The sequence below is a fragment of the Propithecus coquereli genome, unplaced genomic scaffold (assembly GCF_000956105.1).
Source record: "Propithecus coquereli isolate 6110/MARCELLA unplaced genomic scaffold, Pcoq_1.0 Scaffold4, whole genome shotgun sequence".
In the NCBI taxonomy this organism is placed as follows: Eukaryota; Metazoa; Chordata; class Mammalia; order Primates; family Indriidae; genus Propithecus; species Propithecus coquereli.
The window spans coordinates 7,958,675-7,980,387 of record NW_012149729.1 but is presented as its reverse complement, the minus strand read 5'-3'; the positions used below and the strand labels follow the sequence as shown (position 1 = coordinate 7,980,387).

The window sequence follows — 21,713 nt, the reverse complement described above, 5'->3', positions numbered from 1 at the left end:
TCTCTTGTATTTAACCCAGCAACCCTATTCAGGAGGGTAGAATCCATATCTAACGTAACTTTTTATCCCTCTGGAATAGTACAATGCTTTCCCCAACTGCTCAGTATATGCTTGTTTCATGAGTAGAGAAAGTGAGCTTCTTGAGAACAGAGGTTTCTCTGGATATTTTTGCATAACATTGTATATCACCAGAAACTAACATAGTGCCAGGCACACCATTGAAAGACCAACAAATGTTTGTTGGGTGACGAAATGAATAAATCAAGAGCAATCTTTCAATTATGGACCAGGTTGTGTGTGCATATTTTAATGGAAGCCGAATTTGTTTTTAATATTAAAAAAACACGGTGTTTAAAAAGCTTCTGTTTGTACACTTTTTCACATTTTAGCTGGCAGAGTTCAGGACTTGATGGGAACATAATCAAGGGCTCAGAATGTACTCATCGCAGACTTGGTCCATATGGTCACTGATGGGGAGAGAATGGTACACTCACGATGCTGACAAGCCTGCAGCAGGCAGCTCTAGGAGACACCTTCCCCCTCTCGGCCGCCTAGGCGCCCGCGCAGGCGCACAGCCGTGCTCCGTCCCCGAGGGCCGGGCAGAGGGAGGCGGGGCTCCCTGGGCGCGTGCGCGGCGGCCCGAGCAGCGGCCCCTCCCTTGGCGGGGGCGCGCGGCGCGGAGGACCGCACGGAAAGGGGGAAGTCAGGTGGCCGCTGCCGCCGCCGCCGCGGTTTGTCGCCAGAAGGAAGATGGCGGATCTGGAGGAGCAGTTGTCTGATGAAGAGAAGGTAAGAGCCGCGGGGGCGGCGGAGCCGGTCTGTGGGGAGCCGGTCCGTATCGGCCCGGAATCTGGCCGCCGGGTAAGGGCATTGGCCATCGGACTGTGCTCTCGGCTGCCCTTCCTCCCCCTCCTCGCTGCGCCCAAGTGCCTGCCCCTGTCAGTCACCCGAGGCCCCGCGCGGGGGCAGGTCTCTGCCGGGCCTGCTCGCTCCGCTCCTTGTAGGGTGTGTGCTCCGAAAATAGGAAGCGGGAGCCGGGCGGCTGCTGGCCTGGCGCGGCGGGCGGGGGAGGAGGGCGGCGGCCGCCGGGGGCCCTCTCCCTTCCCTGCGCCGGGGACTGGGGACTGCAGAGGGGTCTGTCTCCGGGCCTGGGAGCGGCCCAAGGGTAGTGCCCAGCCTGGAGGCCTGGCCTGGGAGTGTAGCCGCGAGTGAGGGGTAAGGAGAAAAATCTCTTAGGAAGCAGACCTTCGCTTCTCCCTTTTACTTCCCCCTCCCCAAAGCAAAATGCTTCTTTTCTGAAACGAAACCGTAATTCTGTACGGCTTTTCCTTTCCCCATAGAGGTCTCTCTCTTTTTCTCTCTTTTTTCTTTTCTTGACTCTAGCTGTAAGCTTTGCAGCTCCCATATTCCCTAGGAGGCAGCGGAGTTGCTCACAAAAGACTCCCCCCCCTTTCCATAGTTGTTTTCTGCCCATGTTGGCAGCAGTCCCCCTGGGGGTAGATTTGGTGGCACCCCGTCTTACTGCTAGGACTTCTTCCGAAGAGAGGAACGTTGTGCAACTGCTTGCACTGTATGTTAGATGCTGTGACAGCAATGGAACCAGATGAACGACTTTAGTTCTCAGACGTTTGAAATAAGAAATCTGATCATTGAACTAGTTCTCTCTTATTTGCCCGTTTCCTTTGGCTACCGTGAAGGTCCCGTTCCCAGGGGGTAGTGGGGTAGGGGAGAACCCTACTAGTTTTGGATATTTCCTAAAAAGGAAAGTAACTGACATAGCCATATGAATAAGACAGTTACAGGTTTGGAAATGTCCACTCTTAATTTAAAATCTAACAGTGCTTCATTTTTATGTTCCAAAGCAGTACAGTCATGTAGGAAACACATACAAGTACATTATGGTGTTAAGAAATGCTAATGTAAGCCTAAGGATAATTCAGTTGGAACTTTCTGCTCTAAATGTTTTATATGCTGTGTTCTTGCACTGAAATCTAAGGTTCTATCTCCTTCCTGATGTGAATGTGCAGAAGTCAGCCTCATTTTCATTTTTGGAAATCTTTTTTTCCTCTGTGCTGCTTGGTGAAAATGATAATAAAACAACAAAATGGGGAGAGCAACAAGATTCTCCGTGATCCACAGACCCAGTAGACAGAGCCCTGTATCCACAAAAGTTGCTGTGCAGTATTCACATATGTAATATTGGTAAATAAACATAAGTTAGTAACTGACAATGGACATAAGCGCACATACACAAATTTAAAATTAAGTACTGCTAAAAAGCTTTCAAAAGAGATCGTCGTGTTTTTATTCTACCATTCTTAAGTGGTGACTAGTTGCTCAAGTGGCTAGAAATCTAGCTGAGAGAGGACTCAGTGTGGGAGTTAATATAGATAGACCTGCCATGTGTTATAAAGGCCTAAAATAGCAAAGGTTTTTCAAAATCAGATGACAAGATTCCTTATTATCCAGCATTCTCGAGGCACTAAGCTTCATAAAGGGTGGGGAAGTGGGGGGTGTCTTTAAGCTTGCCTAGCAATATGTTTTATGAGTAAATGAAAAATTCTAACTTGAATTTTGGTGGTTTTGTTTTTATTTGGGGTTTTGTAAGAATATTCTATAGATATTTTACATACAGATTTCATCCTGATATTTACTAATTAATCAGACACAGTGACCAAACTTTTGGGTTAAATTCAAGTAACTGGGTAAGTGAAATTTTAACATTCTTATCACTTTAGTTATTTAAATGTTCTTTTAATCTTTTGGGAGGAGGATGTGTCCAATATGGGATAAGAACTGGAAAGGATTAAAGGTGATTTAACTAATTTTTAAACTAATATTTAAATCATGTTACTCTTTCTGCCACCTTGTTTATAATTTTTAAAAGTAAGCTTTTCAGCTGGATGTGGTGGCAGACACCTGTACCCCCAGCTACTCCAGAGACTGAGGCAGGAAGATTGCTTGATCCCAGGAGTTTGACACCAGCAAGGGCAACATAGCAAAATCCCTGTCTCTAGAAAAATAAAATAAGCTTTTAGTACTTTTAAGCTTTTGAAATTTCCATTATAGATTGCAAATCTAAGGAAGGGAAGCTGTTAAGATGTATCTAGTATGACATTTTGTATATGTCTGGCTCACAGCGATTTATTACTTAATTTGTTGTAAATTTGAGGTAGTTTTATTATTACCAGTTCACAGATGAGTAAAATGAGGTTTCAGAAGCTTTCAATAATTCACCCAAGGACAGTGCCCAGCCCAAGACAAAGATGGTGTTTAAACCCAAGTTTTTCAGAGTCTAAGATTCATGCGCTTGTGACATTATACTATCTTAAGACTGATGACAAGACTCTTTTCTGGGTTTGTCTCTTTTTTTAAATTTGTTGACAGCTTATTTTGATAGAGGAAAAATAATGGTTTTCTTTTTCTTTAGTAAAAATTATAAATATCAAACATTAAATAATGTTAGAGTCTAAATTTGTGTTTTGTTCATTTTAGAACAAGGTTTATTATTAACACTTAAATATTTTATGTTGCTGGTATAGTTTCATTTATGCCCTGTTTTAGAAATTAATCTAGAATAATAGCTTTGCTTTTTAAAATAATGTACAATTGCTTTTTAAGGATACCACTGTAAAATTTAATAACCTTTTCTCCTTTGGCCACTGGGTGAATAGGAAATATATTTAGCTGAAGAAGCTCAATGAAGTTCTTTAAAGCTATTAACTTGCTGTAGTGTGTCCTGTGAACCTTTTTACGTAGTTACAGAAACAGGCCAGAAACAGTTCACATTTCCCATTCCTGGGTCAGCTATATTGTACAGTAAAACATTTTTGTGAATTTGAAATTTTATGAAATTGTGGTGTAAGGCTCAAATGAAAAGAATCATTCCCAGACCTCTCTCTAGATGAGAAAATTCAAGCTCCGGAAGGAATACACTTAGTTATTGATTAGGAAGGATCTTTTTCTTCCTGTAACCCCTCCCACCTTCCCCCTGTGATAAGAATGATCCACTCTTACAGATTCAACTTTTATATCTTTGTGAATGTGTCTCAGGTACATAGCTCTAACTTCTAGCTCTAACTTCTTCCTGAGCATTGGTTCTACATTTTTATCTGTTGGTCATGTTCACAGGAGATGGTTAATTAGGTGTCTTCAAATGGAGCCTACCTAAAAGTAAATTTGTAAACTGTTTTCTTCTTTCCCCCACACAAAAGGGAGAGCAGAAATCTATCTCATTCTACTCATTTTTCTCTTTATTTCTTTATTCCCATTATTGCAATTATCCAGGTTTTTAATTTCAGCTCTATTCTAACTTATCTAGTGTTTGGTAACAAAATTTGACGTACAAAAAATGCAACTTGATTATACATGTTTCGTGACAGCAGTTAAGGAAGAAATAGTCAAGGGAGGAAAAGTAGAAATAGAAAAATGTCTCATATATGTTCTTTCCCTTTGGTTATATTTGCCACTGTTAGGCTTTTACTATAAAGCTTCTAGACTAATCCCTCCTGTTTCCTATATCTAAGCCATGCTTTAACATGTCATTTCTCTACTCTCGAAATTTTTTTTCCCTATCCAAGTATGAGAGCAAAATCTGCTCTCAAAATTTTAGTGGCTGGATTGTCCAGTGCCTTTATAAGGAACCCAACTCTTGAAATGGTATTTATGACTTTGTATCCTATTCTGACCTAAATAGTTCTGACATTTTTAATATATTCTGTTATTTAATCATGCTGTGAACTCCATTTCTAGTTATTTAATCTCTATTTAATCTCAGCCTCAGTTTCCTCTGAAATGTGAGAACATAATAGTAAGTATCTTCTCTATTAAATTGCTGTATGTATAAATAGTTCCTGGCATGTAGGAAGCACACAATAAATGGTAGTTATTTTTCTCTGCTCATGACTTTTCATCCACTTTGAGTGTTGGTACTGCTTCTAGGTGTGTCCCTTTTTTTTAAAGATGAAAATCTTACTCATCCCTCAAGATTTAGCTCAGATTACACAGCTAGTTTAATCTTTCTTCTGAATTCTATAAAATATTAAAGTATTAACTGCAATTTTGCATAATAGTTTATCTCTTTTCCCTTTTCTATTGGAATTCCTAAGTGCAGAAATAATGTCATCTTTTGAATCCGTCATTACCATTTCACAAATTTTATTTTGAAGGTTAAACATACAGTTTTTACATTATTGCTCTTAAGACACATTTACATATTCCACTATAAATCTAATGGCTGAGAACTTTGCTTTTAGTTCACAGTGTTTCTATTGAAAATGAATGAAAATAACTTTTGAAAACTACCTCCATGTTCATTCATTTACCAAATAAGCCACATTTCATTGAGTCCAGTACTGATACTTTTCTGTATTTTAAGATCTCTGAAATCAGGCTGGATTGTACAATCAACGCCTTGTGATATTTCATTGGCAGGGTTTTTCCTTTTTTGGTGGTACTTAAAATTATGCATCTTACATTGATTTTGAATCAGAATAGGAAGGGATGTAATGCAATAACAGTCTAAAAATGTTGAAAACCATGGGTCTAGATAGAGTTAGCAAGAACATTTGAGAACCTGGGTTAAGAAATGGAGGCAAAAAAGATTGCTAACAGACTTAAGAGCTGGAATCAATAGGGACTTGGGAAATCAACGTAAAGGAAAGGCACGAATCAGAGATAAACCATGAACATTAAAATCTGGATGATTGGGAAGTAGTACCACCACTAACAACTAGAGAACACGGGACAGAGGATGCACAGCTGGGAGGAATAATGGTGAATTTAGTTTTGGTTATACTGAATTTGAGATGCTAGGAGGATGTCTATGTGAAATTCTCTAGCAGATAGGGAGATACAGAAATGGAGCTTGGAAAAGAGGTCAAGCCCAGAGATTATATAGAGATTTGAAAATCTTCCCCTTATGGGTTAAAGCCATGAGTTGGGATAAGCCCTTTAGGAGGAAAAGTGTAGATGTAGCAAAGAGGAGAGGGCAGAGAGCATATAATTAGTACTTTCCTTTGAGAAATAAGTGGAGGAAAGAGACGAAAAGGTGAGGAGAGACCCTTAAAGTAGAAGTGTTGTGTACCTAGTGCAGAGTTGATGCTTGTGTCACAAGATGTGAACAGAATTTCAAGAAGGAGCAGTGCCCAGTGTTGCAGAGATTAAGAAGGACTATAAGATTGAAAAAAGTCTTTAGATTTAAGAGAAAGGGATAAAAAACAACTTGTATCTACTAAATGCCAGATGCTTTAACATATATTCTCTCAATTAATTGTCAGAATAACCATGTTATTATCCCTGTTTTACAGATGGGAAAACAGGTGTAGATAAGGCCAACTGTTTAAGTGGTGGCCTAAGGCTTAATAGTGGCCTTCAAGGGAGCAGTTTTACTAGGCTTTGGAGCAAGGAGTATAGAGAGAAAAACCAGATTATATACATACATAAAACATATGTGTGTGTGTGTGTTTTCTCTTTTCCAGAAATGGCCTTTCAGTTTCGTCTGCATTGTAAACTACTCATTTTTCAGTAACCAAAACCCAAAGACTTCCCTTCTCTTCTTTTGTATCCTGGCCTGTCTCTGCTCTCTTAGCAATTTGTACATGCCTTTATTATAACTTTTACCAATTTTAATAGATTTACTTGATGTTCCTATTTCCTCTGTTCTTTAGGCCCAAGCCCTGTGTCTTAATTATCTTTGTAATTCTGCTAGGGTCCCTAGTGCATATTCTTGGTTTCCAACTCTAGCTGCACATTAGAATCACCTGGAGAGTTTATAAAGAAACATGGATGCACAGGCTCCTCATGAGTGAGGCCTGGAGTGTCTGTACATTTTTCTAAAAAAAAAAAAACAACTTCGCAGATAATTTGAACGTTCAGCCAGAGTTTAATCTCACTGTATTAGATCAACAAATGTTGACTAAAGAATAAGAAGTAGAGACAGTAAGTACAGATTATTCTTGAAAAAAATATGGTAGTGAAACAAAGAGAAAGAATAGGTATTACTACTTAGTTTGTTTCTACTACTTCATTTTAAGGATACTTTTTTTTTAAGATAGAGATAATTTAGGGTATTTGTGGGCTGTGGGAAATGATTCAGAAGGGAGAAGGAAATTGAAAATGTAAGATAAAGAATAGTTTATATAACCTTTTTTAGTTAATGATAATGCCTACTTTGGATTCATGGGTTTCTTGATGTTTTAAATAAATGGTGAAAACATATTTAAAGAAGTATCAATGTCGAATTCAGTAGATGGCCTAGTTTTAGATTAAGTGCTATGGGCCCTGTTTTTAATTACCATTCAAAATGATAATTACAATGGAAAAATTTTTTAAGGAAAACTTATTTAAACAAATTACCACTCTTAAGTATACTCATTAAAACAGTTAGCCCATAACAGACATATTATAGTGATCATTTGGTCATAACTTATTTAAATATCATAAAGTTCAAAAAAAATGTTTTTCTGTTCTTTTACTTCTAACTATCCACAAGGCATAGGCAATTTTTAGAGAGTTATGGGAAGGAGCTTCAAATAATTCTTGTAGTTTAACACATTGCCATACTAGAAAAAAAAATTTTCTGTGGCACCATGGGGTTTTATTAGGAAAATAGAATAAAAACTTTGAAAACAAAACTGTTCTTTCTAATTTAATGAAAAGTTTGTTGTTTTTTATTGTTTTCTGTTGTGAGTTATATGCATCTTGAAAAATTAATTCTCGCAGCTTCCAAGGTGAAGAGACTTGTGAGTTACATGAGCTTATGAGGGCCCTGGCTCAAAATTAGCATGAGTTAAATACAACTCACATGGCAATTAATGTGTTCAGTGGAAAAATGCATAATAGCTCCTTTAACTTTACTGTAAGTCTCTAAGGCAGTAACCCTTTTTGGTGTCACAGTCCTTAAGAATCAGTTAAAACCTATGATTCCTTTCTCGATAAGACCAAACACCTCAAATTTTGCATATACAGTCCCTTACAGGATATGGGTGCAATGTCTGATCACCCATGAGAATCACCTAGGAAGATTTTCTAAAATATAGATTTCTAGGTCCCAGTTCTCTGGAGATTGGTTCACTAGTTCTGGAATGGAGGGTGAGAACCTGTATTTTCTCAAAAACTTTCCAGGTGAATCTGATAGGCCTCCATATTTGGAAAATTCCTACCCTAATATATATCTTCTTCCGTGATCACAGAGGCCAGTAGCATGTGGCATGGTGTCTACTATGTGGAAATTATAGGGGTTATAGGTAGGGTTCTCAGATAAAATACAGATGCTCAGGTAAATTTGAATTTAAGATAAACAGTGAATCATTTTTAGGGTAGGTATTCTCCAAGTAGTATATGTGTGGGCTGCCGGAGAGGGCAGGGTCCTTTACCTCTAAATTTAATGGTTCCAGTTAACTGTGTGTGTGTGTATACACGCTCCCATACACATGTATTGTCTGCTCTTTATACTTTCATGTTTTTTTTTTTCCCAACTGCTCAATATTTTAAATTTTTTAAAAATTTTAATCAGCTTACTGTATTTATAGCTGCTTTGCTGAGGACTCCATTTCCTGTTAGGGAATCAGTGTTTTCTTCAGAGTTTTTAAATTTCCTGGAACTAAAGTTTTACCTTAGTGTTTGTAAAATTTTACCAAATGTCCAACAAAGCTACCAGAAAAGTCTGAAGAATTCATGAACACAGGCAGTTGGAGTAACATTAATCTTGCCAACTATTTCTGTAAAGTGTGGAACAACTGACAACCCACAGTAAAGCCTCCCAGCCTATTGTACCCACATGTTCTAGCTGGTGATCATAAAACTCAAGTAGCACTGCCAGTTGCTTATGACTTCCAATAATAAACGCATCTTGAAGAGGCAACATAGGTTGAGGAAACCTAATCATTCCTGTCTGTGGCATTTCACCATGGAGCTTGTCTTTGCTTTAAAAAGGTGCATTCTGTACCAGTAATGTAAAGAGTAACAGAATCATGGATTGCAAGACAGAAAGATACATGTGGAGCTTTTGTTCATCCAGCTCTCCCTCCCTTTGTTGTCTCCCTCTGAGTTTTTCAGTCTTATGCAGCAATGTAGGTATAAGTTTGTACATTTCCAAATTCCATATTTCCAGTAGCATAGGCCAGTAAAAATACTTGATGTGTTGTACTAACTACTGTTTCTGAGGAATCACCTAAGGCCAAGAGCAACAACAATTAAAAAACTGTTGATATTTGTCTGGTTCATCATTGTTTCCTATAATGATACCAAAGCTTTTGATCACAGCTTCTCATACCAAAAATACCTTATCTTCCATTTACATCTGTGGCAACATTAAAAGAACCGAGGACTTAGGAACTTCTTTAGGAAAGTAAGGAAACATGGCTTCATAGAATTTAGCCACAAGTATTGCCCCTTTTGGGGTCTTTGTGACTAATCTCTTCCCATCACTGTGGTAAAAGTTCAGCTTCTATACATGTTGGTCCAACATGATGTGCGAATACCATACAACCAGTTAGTATCATTTGCCTTTGCGATCATCTGGCCTCGTGATCATATTGGAAGGAATGTGGAGAAACTGATTTCTCTTTTTAGGCTAGGGATGTAGGCATGCGCTACACAGTATGACATTAGCTCCTCTCTCTTTGCCAGCAGCACGTCAGGAACAATGTGTGGCAGGCAGCATCCCAGCATTAGCATAACACTTTTTTCACTGTCTGCAGTCTGAGACATCCCTGATCCTAAATGACTATCTGCTGACATTTGACAAAAAGAAAGTAGTGCTTGGTGGAAAGCAGAAGACAATTTTCTATGGGGTTTATCAAAATGAACTTCTGTTTTTACTTGGTGGAGAAGAAAATAGCATTCTTTCCTTTCTCTCCCGGTAAAAGGATTCAGGGAATTCTCTTTCGGTGGAATCAAAGTCATCTGATACTGAATGATGAATATTCTTGGTTTTTTTCCTTGCCTGAACTATTTACAACTGAATTCCACCATTTTCTTCAGAATCTTTACAGGGATTCTGATCCAAAAGAGAGTGAATAGAGTCACAAACTACCAGGATGGCAAAGTGGTCATTTTTGATCTTAGAGTTTTCCTTTCTGTATGATCTTTTCTTCTGATAATTTGCAAAGTTTAAGATATTCAGCTGCTGTGTGCAGTACCACCACAATAGATGAAAGATGGCCGAATCATATATATGAAGTGGTATGGAGGCAGGAAAGACAAGAGTTTTTGTTTGAGGGACAGAATGGAATGGTGAGACTCCAGGACTGTGTATGTGTAAGATGAGAACCAGTGGTTACGTTGTAGGAGCTTGAAAGTGGCAGTTAGTTGTATTAGTCTAATTGTATTATCTCACTACAGATGAGGAAATTGAATTTAGTTTGCTTAAGGTCGTACAGGTACTAGGCAGTTGAGATGTAGTCTGAATCTCTGCAATGTTATTTAAGAGCTTATGCTGCTAATTGTTATATTTTATAGCCGTAGAAGAGCCTTATATATCATGCTAAGGTGGTAAATGAATTTTGGAGAAGGATGAAACCAGAGGCATTGCAGCTTTGTAACACTCCAGAAGCAAAGTGGCTGGGTTTGAATGGAATGGAATCAAAGAAAAAGGGATTGGATTTGAGCAAGACACTTGTTGATCATGTGACTGACTGTGGGAGAGAGGAAAGAGTATGGAATGATTTCTAGGTGGTAGCAATATCTTTTTCGAACCCCCTTTCAGGGGAAAAAAATTTTTTTTTATTTTACTTTTTTTTTTTCGAGACAGGGTCTTGCTCTGTTACCCTGCCTGGAGTACAGTGGCTTCATCATAGCTCATTGCAGCCTCAAACTCCTGGGTTCAGGTTATCCTCCTGCCTTATCCTCCTGAGTAGCCGGGACTACAGGTGTGCGCCACTACAGCAGGCTAATTTTTAAATTTTTTGTAGACCAGCTCAGGTTTGTCTCAAACTCCTGGCCTCAGGGGATCCTCCCGCCTCCCAGAGTGCTAGGATTACAGGTGTGACCCCCAGCACCAGGCCTGATAGCAATAATTTTATCAAGAACAGAAGGGCATAGGTTTGAGACAGTCTGAGGTATTTTTGAAGCATTTTGATAGAGATTTCTAACAGGTAAATTACAGTTAGAAAAATGGATCTTTGTCTTGAGAGAGGTTGTGATAGGAGTCATATAGATTTGAGAGCTATTGTGTGGCAATAGTAGGAGCAATGGAAGTGGATAAGATTACCTAAAGATTTCTTTGTTCCCAACTTCTCTTCTGAATCATCTAGGAAGATTGTGCTGTTTTAGGAAGCAGATTTGTGACAACCCCAGGACCTCATTTGAAAACTTCATTCAAATCTTAATTCTGGATCTCTTGTTTTCTCTTTCATAAATTAAGAGTAGTGTCAGATAGCTCAGAGAATAGTTGTAGATAGTATGTTATTTTATCTAACAGGGCCAGAGCTTTAAAAGGGTTAAGAAATAATGGTATATTTCATCTCTTTTAATTTACTTTTAAAGAGCTGAGGTTTATAGAAGTTAAAAAAAAATATATAAAAATTTGGCTAAGTCAAAGCAAAGATAATTTTGCTTTGATTTAGGTAAATAATCTTTGCTTTGACTTAGGTAAAAACCCAGATCTTAACTGCAAATTGCCGCCATGCAGCTAGGAATCTAGCTTTTTCTCCTGTGTTACTATCACTGGTGTTTGAGGTGAGCAGGGTCAAGTAGAGCAGGAAAGGATGGTATCCCAAGTAAGGAGAAGGGATGTTGGTGTGTGCGAAGTAAATTCACTGTAGACAGCACAGAAATACTTGGCCATGAGCTACCCTTGCACTGCTGTAGGGCACAAAAAAAACCACATAATCTGAAAATGTCCGTATTCCAGAGCTATTTTTAAGAATACCGAGACTATACTAATGCAAGTATACTTTTTATCTACTACAATTACTGCTAATAATAGGAGCTAATATTATTTATTCACCCAAAGTCACCTAGCTAATGAGTAGTAGAGGTAAAAGTCCAATTAATCTGGGTTAATCTGGGTCCAGAGGCCATACTCTAAACCATTACACTATACTGCTTCTTTATATTAGCATAAGTTTTTGTAGTTACTTGGAAGTTACTTGGAAGCTACCGGTCTTCCTACAGAATTGCATTAGTGGTAACTCTTAGAATGTTCATTTCATTGAAATACTACATCCCCTGACCATTCTAAATAAATGGGGGTTTATTCTTGTTTATAGATTTATTCAACACTTAGTAACTATTAAGTGCAGAGTATGGGGTAGAGGAAACAGGGATTCTGCCCTGAAGGGAGGTTAAATGTTTATTTAATTAACAAATATTTGAGAGTCTGCTGCTTTCCAGGCACCATTCTAAGCACTTAGATATGGCAATATATATAGGCAGTTTCTCATTCTCTGATTTTCTTTTTCTTTCCAGACTAAACAAGTGCTTAATTTTGAGGATTTTTGAAAGCAGAGGGGCTAGAAAGTTAACCAATTTTTAAAAATAAATTAATTTAAATATGTTTAACCGTAGATGAAATAGCAAAATGGCACCCATTTGTCTTGTTATTTTCAAGTCTCAATTACAGTTTGTTTTTGAGTTTCTAAAAGTGTGAGTTAGTTCAAATAATTGTAAATAAACCAAAATGGTGGATATGATCTTATCTTAATCAGAACTCAGGTAATTAGAATCTTCAATTTAACCCAAAATTTCTTAACTTGATATTGAAGGCATGATGGCTCATTGTGAACTGCAGCAATGCCTACTAGAATTTCTGTGTATAAAAATGAATTATTCATTACTTCCGGGGATAATCATTGGAAGTCTTTAAACAAAATAAGTTGTTGGTGAGGATAAATAGAATATTAATTTGCTTTCACATTACTTAAATTGATATTTTCTTAATGTTAACCAAAGCCTCTTCTAAATACTGGGGTAGCATATTTTCTTGCTGCGTGCTAATATTATTGAATATTTAGAACTTTATTGAGGAAGTCACACTCTTACAATTACTATCTGAATGATGACTGCTAAGCTTTTTGAAATTTATTAAGCTATGTGACATGTGTTTTTCATATCCCTAACTGATCCTTTTTTTTCTTTTTCTTTTCCCCATTGGGGAACAGAAGTATGCTTTAATAAGTAGTACTAGAATATTTTATTTATCCATATAACAATATAATGAAAAATAGATCCCCATCCCACATCATACACAAAAATCAATCCTGGGCAGATTAAAGGCCTAAATGCAAAGAGCAAAACTTTGAAGTTAGGAAGAATACAGGAGAAAACCCCTGCAACTTCAGAATGGAGAAGGAATTTTTCCCCCTTCTTTAAATATTTAAAATGTGTTTAGGACATTCTCTTATGAAACTACAGTACAGTTATCATACTTGAGAAATTAAATGCTTATACAATACTATTATCTAATTTACAGTCCCTATTCAGATTTCACCAGTTGTTACTCTGAACACTAATGCCTTTTTTTTCCTCCCGGGTCCAGGATCCAAACTATAATAGAATCACACTGAATTTTGTTGTAATGTCTCAGTTATTTAATCTGGAACTGTTAAGGTCTTTCATGACCTTAACTCTTTTGAAGAGTACATACTAGTTATTTTGTAGACTCTCCCTCAGGTTTGGTTTGTTTGCTGTTTCCTCATAAAATTGATTCAGCCTATGAATTTTTGACAGGAGTATCACAGAAGCAGTGTGTTCACAGTATATTCTCTCAGGAGACACATGATGTCAATTTTTCTTATAACTATTGATAACTTTGATCATTTGGTAAAGGTAGTATGTGGCAAGTTTCCTCAATGTAAAATTACTGTTTATCCATTAGTAATTAAGTATGAGATGGAAAGATATTAACAATAAATATCCTAAATATCCTGGGTTTTTTTTTTATATTTTTGGCCACTAATTTTAGCATCCATTGATGATTTTTGCCTGCAAGAATTACTGCAGTGGTCATCCAAGGTGATTTTCTAATTCACTCATTCCCTCTACATTTATTAATTGGAATTCCATAATGAAGAACTTTTCATTTTCCCCCATTTTTTCATTTACTTCCTTATGCCAGTATGGACTCATTGATTCTATTTTATTCTATGGGTTACCATTTATTACTATCTTTATTTAATTTGTTGCTTAAATTGTAGAATGAGGGGGGATTTTTGCTAAAAAAAAAAAAAGCCCATAAGAAAAACAAAGTATTAATATGATACAAAGAAACAGAGTTTGACAGTGAGTAATGCTTTTGTGTTATTCTCAAACAGGTGATGGGCAGAAATTATTTTTTCTCAGGCCTCATATATTCTGATACTTTAGGCGTTGTTTTGAACAAGCCACTTTTATCTTCTGTATAGGTAAGGTTATAGTCACTTGTGTGTGCTCTTCTACAAGGAGGGCAACAGAATGGAGCATTTTTTATGTTATGTGTATTATCTTTGCATATATTTTATATTAATAAGGTTTAGAACTAAGAGAAAGAAAAGAAAAAATATAGCTCTTCCAGCTTTTAGCTCAGGTTAATACTCGAAGCCCTAATAGGTTAACTTTTTTAAACTACTCTGTACTTCTTGGTGTAATTATTATGAAGTATGTCTGTTAGTTGCCAGTGACTTTAGCATAGTGGGATAGAGTTAATCTCCTACCTAACCATCCCTTCCCAACAAAACCAAGCCCGCCCCCAATCCAGAATTACAGTTTAGAAGTATAATAAAAGTAATAACTCTTTCCTGATTCTGACTCCAATTTGACTTGAACCTTGAAAAATATCATGTGGAAAAAGATGGCAGATAATGAAAAAGATTTAGCAGTGGGCTTAGGAATGTGTCTAATAATCACTGGGCTCTTCAAAAAAGATGTAACAGAGTGTGATAGAATGTAGCTGTGTGTGTGTTAGAGAAATTTAAGGAGCTGTGTTTTCAATTATTTTCAGAAATTCTTTCTACTCCTGGGACCTCTTCTTGTTAACTTGTATGACCTTTTTTCTTTCTTAGATTTAGAAGTGGGCTAGAATAAATAACTTTTAAAATTAAAAAATTCATCTTGGAGGAATGTTGAGTCTATAGCAATGTATAGAAAATACCTGGATAATTGAACAATATCTTCTTAGGAAGACAGTCAAACCTTTACTATGAGAGACAGATCCACTTTCTTTTGTCTAGCGCCTGAGAAATCCAAAGTGCAGATTCTTATCTTTATGAAATTCACAAAGACCAGATTAAATATTTCAGGCATAGCTGGTATGATCCAAGTTGTGTTCTCAGCCAGTCTGCTCTCTTGACTTCCCAACCCTTAGCAGTACTTGGTTGACCCACCATTCACTTTGGTTATCGTGGAAGTCCGTTAAGAACTTTTGGTTACTGCGTACATTTAGTGCAATAGCAAGGGGCAAATAAGTCCACGGGATAAAAATACGGTATAGATCATTTTTGCTTTCTTGGTAAAAACCCAAAATAGAACTGACTAAAATTCTAAGTGGTATGCCTTTTTTGGAAACAACTAAAACTTTTAAAGCTCAACAACTCATTAAATGCATCACTAAATATACTATACGTATTCTGCTCGCTATCAGTATTTTAATTTTGCCACTTTTATAGGTAGTGTATACATCATTAAGAATGTTAAAACAGTTACCTCAAAATTCTGTTAAGTTTTCAAAAGTATTTGATTATATTTATTAACATGTTCTCACAGTTTTTATTTCTTCTCTGTGGTAGTGATCAAGACTTTGATTTAAATGCTTTCTAACAACTCCTTACCTCAATAAGAGGGAGACAGGGAGAAGGGGAAGAAGGAAATGAAGATACTTATATTATCATAATAGACTCCAATGTATATTTAGCATGCATGGTCCTCCATACCCTACTCTACTCTTGCCTTTTTAAAATTAAGTATTATTTATATTTTTCCCTTTAATTTTAATAGTACTCTTAAACATTTTAAAAGAAAAATAGTTTTTGAAAACATAAAATATTTTCTTTTCAATTAACATATAGTAAAAGTAACCCCCTCTTTTTTTTAATAACTTTTAACACATGTATATATCAATGTAACCATCACCGAAATCTAGATAGTACAGTTCCATCACCCCCCAAAAAACTCTCGTTTTTTTCCTTTCCCTCGTTTCTTTCTTTGTAGTCATAACCTTCCCCGTCCCTAACCCTCAGCCTCTGGCAACCATTGATCTGTTCTTCCTTGCTACAATATTGTTTGTTTGAGAGTGTCATGTAAATGGAATCCTATACTATTACTGTGTAACCGGATGAGATTTATGTCATTCGCTATAATGCTTTTGAGATTCATTTAAGTTGTTACATATATTAATAGCTTTTTCCTTTTTATTGCTGAATAGTATTTCATCGTGTAGGTGTACCACAGTTTATTTGTCCATTCACTCAATTGTGGACATTTGGGTTGTAGATTGTTTCTAGTTTCATAACTTAGTGATTATGACTAAATTTTTGTGTGAACGTAAGTTTGTATTTCTGTAGGGTAGATACCTAGGAATGGGATTATTGTATCATGTTGCGTGTGCCTAGCTGTATGAGAAATAGCCAAATTGTTTTCCATACTAGTTGTACAATTTTGCATTTCCACAGAAATGTATGAGAGTTCCAGTTCTGCATCCTCACTAGCACTTGCTGTTATCAGTCTTTTTTATTTTAGCCATTCTATTAGGTAAGTAGTAGTATTTCATGATTTCAGTATTCATTTCCATAAAACTAATGGTATTGAACATCTTTTGTGCACTTACTGGTCTTGTGTATATTCTCTTTGGTGTAGTGTCTATTTAAGTCTTTTGCTTACTGTTTTCTTGCTGTTGAATCTTGAGAGTAGTTTATATAATCTGGATACAAGTCCTTTGTTGAATATGTAATTTGCTAATATTTTCTCCAGTTTGTAGCTTGTCTTTTCATTCGCTTAACAGAGCAAAAGTCTTTCATAGAGAAAGTTTTTAGTTTTGGTAAAGTCCAGCTTATCAATTTTTTTTAATGGATCACAGTTTTGATATCATGTCTGTGTGGAAAAAACATAAACTTGAACCATTTTTTCTGTTTTCTCACTCAACACAACAGTCAACACAGAAGACTTCTGTGACCAAATGTGTTGGGTTCCCCGCCACAACAAGCAGGCAATCAGTTCTGCAGAGGTTACCAGCTGGGTGTTCTGTAATTCAATTCTGACATTATCTATCTGGAGACAGTGTCAGATCGCACAGGTTGAGGGCTCAGTCCCTAAGACTGCCCCTCACTCTACTTCAGACACTAGTGACAAGTCCAGGCCTCCAGAACTTCTGAGGGACCTGCTATAAATCTGGGTTCCCACAGCCCTCTCCTTGGGTTCTAGTATGTTAGAGCAGCTCATGGAACTCAGAAGAACACTTATGTTTACCGGTTATGATAAAGGATATTAGAAAGATTAGAAAGGATACAGAGAAAGACATGCATAGGGCGGGGCATGGGGGAAGGGACACAGAGCTTCCTCGCCCTTCTTGGGCACACCACCTTCCAGGAGCCTCCACATGCTTAGCTATCTGGAAGCTCTCCAGACCCTGTTCTGTTGGGTTTTTATGGAGGCTTCATTACATAGGCATGATTGATTAAGCCATAGGCCATTGGTGATCTACTTAAACTTCAGCCTCTCTCAAAGGACATTAGGGGGTGGGCTGAAAGCTCCAACTCTCTAATCCTGCCTTGGACTTTCTGGTGACCAGCCCCCATCCTAAAGCTACCTAGGGGCTGCCAGCTATTCGTCAGCTCATTAGCATACAAAAGAGTTTCTGAGGATTTGCTATATGCCCGGAAACTCAGGTCGAAGACCATATATGTATTTCACAATATCATAATGTCTAAGAATTTTTGACTAACCTTAGATCATGAAGATTTTCTTCAGTTTCTTTTTAATGCTTTTTTTTTAGTTCTATATTTTACATTTAGAGCTATGATCTATTTTGAGTTAATTTTTTGTATAAAGTATGAAGTTAAGGTTAAGTTTCATTCTTTTTGCTCATGGATATCTAATTGTTTGATTATCAATTGTTAAAATATGTCCTCTCTCCGATAAATTGCCTTTGTACCTTTGTCAGCAGTCATTTTGCCGTATATGTGCGTGTGTGTTGAACTTAGATTCTCAGCTCTTTTCCGTTGATTGTCTCTCCTTTCACCAAACCCGTGGCCTTGATGACTATAACTTTATATCAGATACTGTGAGTCCTCTGCTTTGTTTTTCTTTTTCAAAGTTGTTTTGGCTATTCTAGTTCCTTTGCCTTTACTACTTTACATTTACTATTAAGGGTGCAAAATAACATATATTTTATTTCCTCATCTATTTCATAATCAGAATCTTAAAAAAAATACCATGGATTATGTGTATGTGTGTTATTATTTTGGGCATCTGAGTGATGCTTTGATCTTGCTTCAGTGGGGGTGGTATTAATATGTGACCGAAATTATCTTCATTCATTACATTCTTCAAACATAGAAAAGTAGTATAGAAAATGTACCAACTTTAGAATTAGCTTGTTGATGCATACCCAAAAAAAAAAAAATCCTGCTTGGATTTTGATTGGGCCTGCACTGAATCTGTAGAGTAGTTTGGGGAAAATTGGTATCTTCACAATATTGAGTCTTCTAATCCATAAATATAGCACATCTCTCCATTTGTTTAGCTGGTCTTCGATTTCTTTCATCCATGTTCTGTGTAGTTTTAAGCATACTAATCCTACACATATGTTGTTAGATTTGTACCTAATTGTTGTATTTATTTTTTAGATTCCTTAGGATTTTTATTAAAAACAATCATGTTGTCTGCAAATAGAAAGTTTTGGTTTTTTCTTTGCAATCCATCTGCCTTTCATTTCTTTTTGTTATTGCACTGGCTGAAACCTTCAGTTGAGTAGGAGTGGTGAAAGCAGACATTCTTGTTTTGTTCCTGATTTTAGGCAGAAAGCATACAGTCTTTCACCATTAATGATGATGTTGGCTGCATGGGTTTTTGTAGATGCTTTTTATAAGATTGAGGACATTCCCTTTTTGCCTGGGTTGCTGAGAGCTTTTTATCATGATTAGATGTTGAACATTGTCAAATAATTATTCTGCATCTGTTGAGATGATCATATAGTTTTTCTTCTTTGGTTGGTCACTATAATGAATTGCTGTCATTGATTTTTGAATATTAAAACAGACCTGCGTTTCCAGGATAAGCTCCAGTTGGTCATGATATAGTATCCTTTCAATTTATTGCTAGATTCAGTTTGTTAATATTGTAGATTTTTGCATCTGTGTTCATGAGAGATTTTTGTCTGAGTTGTTTCTTGTAATACTTTGGTTTCAGTATAGGATACAGTAATGCCATTCTCTTAAAATTAATTGGAAGATGTTCTCTCCACTTCTGTTTTCTGGAATAATTCATGTAGAATTGGTATTATTTCTTCCTTAAACATTTGATATAAGAAAACATGAAGTTTTTTTTTTTGTTGAAAGGCTTTTAACTACAAATTCAATTTCTTTAATAGATACAGAACTTTTCAGGTTACCTATTTCATCAGTGAACTTTGTTTTTTGTGTCTTTCAAGAAATTTGTCCCTTTCATTTAAGTTACTGCTATTGACATGTTAAATATCAAAAAAGGTTTGTATTGAAGCAGTTGTTTGGTGGTTGCATTATCACATTCTGCCATCTTAATCTTTGGTAGAATTTCACACATTCTAGCAAACTATTTTGAACTTGAGAAGCAACATAATATGATGAAAACTTTAGGTTCCAGAATCAGACTGACAGTGACTTCACCTCCCCTGCTTCAGTTACCTCATATAAATAAATGTGCAGATAAGGTAGTAACTACTTGTTAGGATTGTTGTGAAGAGTAAATGATATAAAGTACTTGCTAAGCACTAATTTAAATACCATTTTTGTTATCATCTTCATCATTGTCCATCAGTGGTATCCCACAACAATCATGGTTTTTGTTTCAAACTTCTTAGTGTTCCAGACTACAAAAGTTCATTTTGTTTTAAATAGACATTTTTCTAACCTTTTGAAAGCCTTGTCATTCCCATGACCTCTAACTAGGAACATCTTCATTCTAGCTGTCTGTACCTCTGTTTGACCTGTCTCCTCTGAAAAACTGTATCTGTAGTTAAATGTATGCACACGTGCACATAACTTATATACAAACAAATATAACCATTTCCTTTTTTTCCCATTATTTTTAGTTTCTACATCAAAGCAGTAATAGTTCTATCAAAGTGGGAAATGTAAATCAAGGCTTTCATTTTTGCCGAGGATGGTCCCTTAATTCAGGGAATACTTGAATGTACATGAAAATCACCTGGAAAGCTTGTTTATATAGTGTTTCTCAGCCCCATCTCCAGAGATTCCAATTCAGTTGGTTGGGAGGGGGCCTGTGAATTTGGATTTTTGCTGAGGCTGCTTGTTTGAAGACTACACTTTCAGGACCACAACTTCAACCTATTAAAAGGTTACCATATAGTGTGGTTGGAAAACTATTATAAGTACTTAAGGCTCCTTCACTAAACTGTAATGTTGGATATGTCATTTAACCTTTCAGATACATTTTCATTAGTGATAAACCTCTTTATCAGAATATCCTTTATTCTCTTAAAATAGATCTGTCAGTATACCTGTGGATATTTTATCTCTTACTTATCTCTGAACTAAAATTTCCTAAGGTCTACTCAGGTCTCATGTTAAAACCTTTTGAACTTAGACCTTTCTTCCCCTCTTCCTTTCTACATTTTTCACTAATATGTGACTTTATAGACACGTAAATATATCATTTTTCTTCGTTGTACCTAAATGCATCTTATTTCTTTATACATACAAATTTTTGTGATTTTTTTTACTTTAGTTTAAAAGAAAGAAAATTGCTTGTAAGAAAATGTTTATCTGTAGGCAGCTTTGAATCTTTAACTGCATTTATTAATATATATTTTATCTACATTCAGCTTGTATGTTGTGATTATATTAAATGATTGAAATAGTAGTAAACTTAAGGTGTTTGAGTGAAGAAGTGTCACTGTCGTTAAAATCCTCAGCTGTTTTTAATAGAACTTTGAAATAGTATAATTTTGCATTTTTTAAATTATTTTGCAGTGGCCTACGTTATGGAACATTTATATCTTCATTTCTATTTTAGGTACGTATAGCAGCAAAATTCATCATTCATGCCCCTCCTGGAGAATTTAATGAGGTGTTTAATGGTGAGTGTTTAATTTACAATACTTGGTTTGGTATATCAAGCACTCTTTATTTTTTAAGCACCTCCCCCCCCCTTTTTTTTTTAAAGAAAATCATAATAACCAAAATAAGCTAAGAAGAATATGTAGAAAAATCTTCGTTTTCTGAATTACATGAAAATTTTTTCAACCTGGATATTATAATGACTAGAATATAACGTTTTTTATATATGATAATTCTGTTATAGCAAATTTACCCTTTTAAAAGAATAAAATAAATTTTTTGTCATTAAGTAAAACATAACCTCATTTTGGGAAATAGTGTCTTTTATGTCAATTGTTATACAGTAAGACTATAAGCGCAGAAAGTAGATATTTCTTCAGTAGAACATATAAATTGTTTTTAAAGACAACAGATTTTTCATCAAAACTATACATTTTTGAATTATGAAATGCATTTTTATATTTCTTTTAAAGAAAAACGTACTAGATCAATACGAACAGCCAACGAAAGAGAAAAAACATTTTC

General features: G+C 36.1%; 1 protein-coding gene across 1 annotated transcript in view; it reads left to right on the top strand.

The window, feature by feature from the left end:
* The first annotated feature begins 623 nt into the window (after nucleotides 1–623).
* Nucleotides 624–21,713, top strand: part of CAPZA2 (capping protein (actin filament) muscle Z-line, alpha 2) — a 45,437-nt gene continuing 24,347 nt past the window's right edge. Inside the window, exons 1-2 of the mRNA XM_012652777.1 lie at nucleotides 624–789; nucleotides 21,145–21,208. Of these exons, the coding sequence (XP_012508231.1) occupies nucleotides 751–789; nucleotides 21,145–21,208 (103 nt within the window). The 5' untranslated portion in view covers nucleotides 624–750. The remainder of the gene's footprint in view (nucleotides 790–21,144; nucleotides 21,209–21,713) is intronic.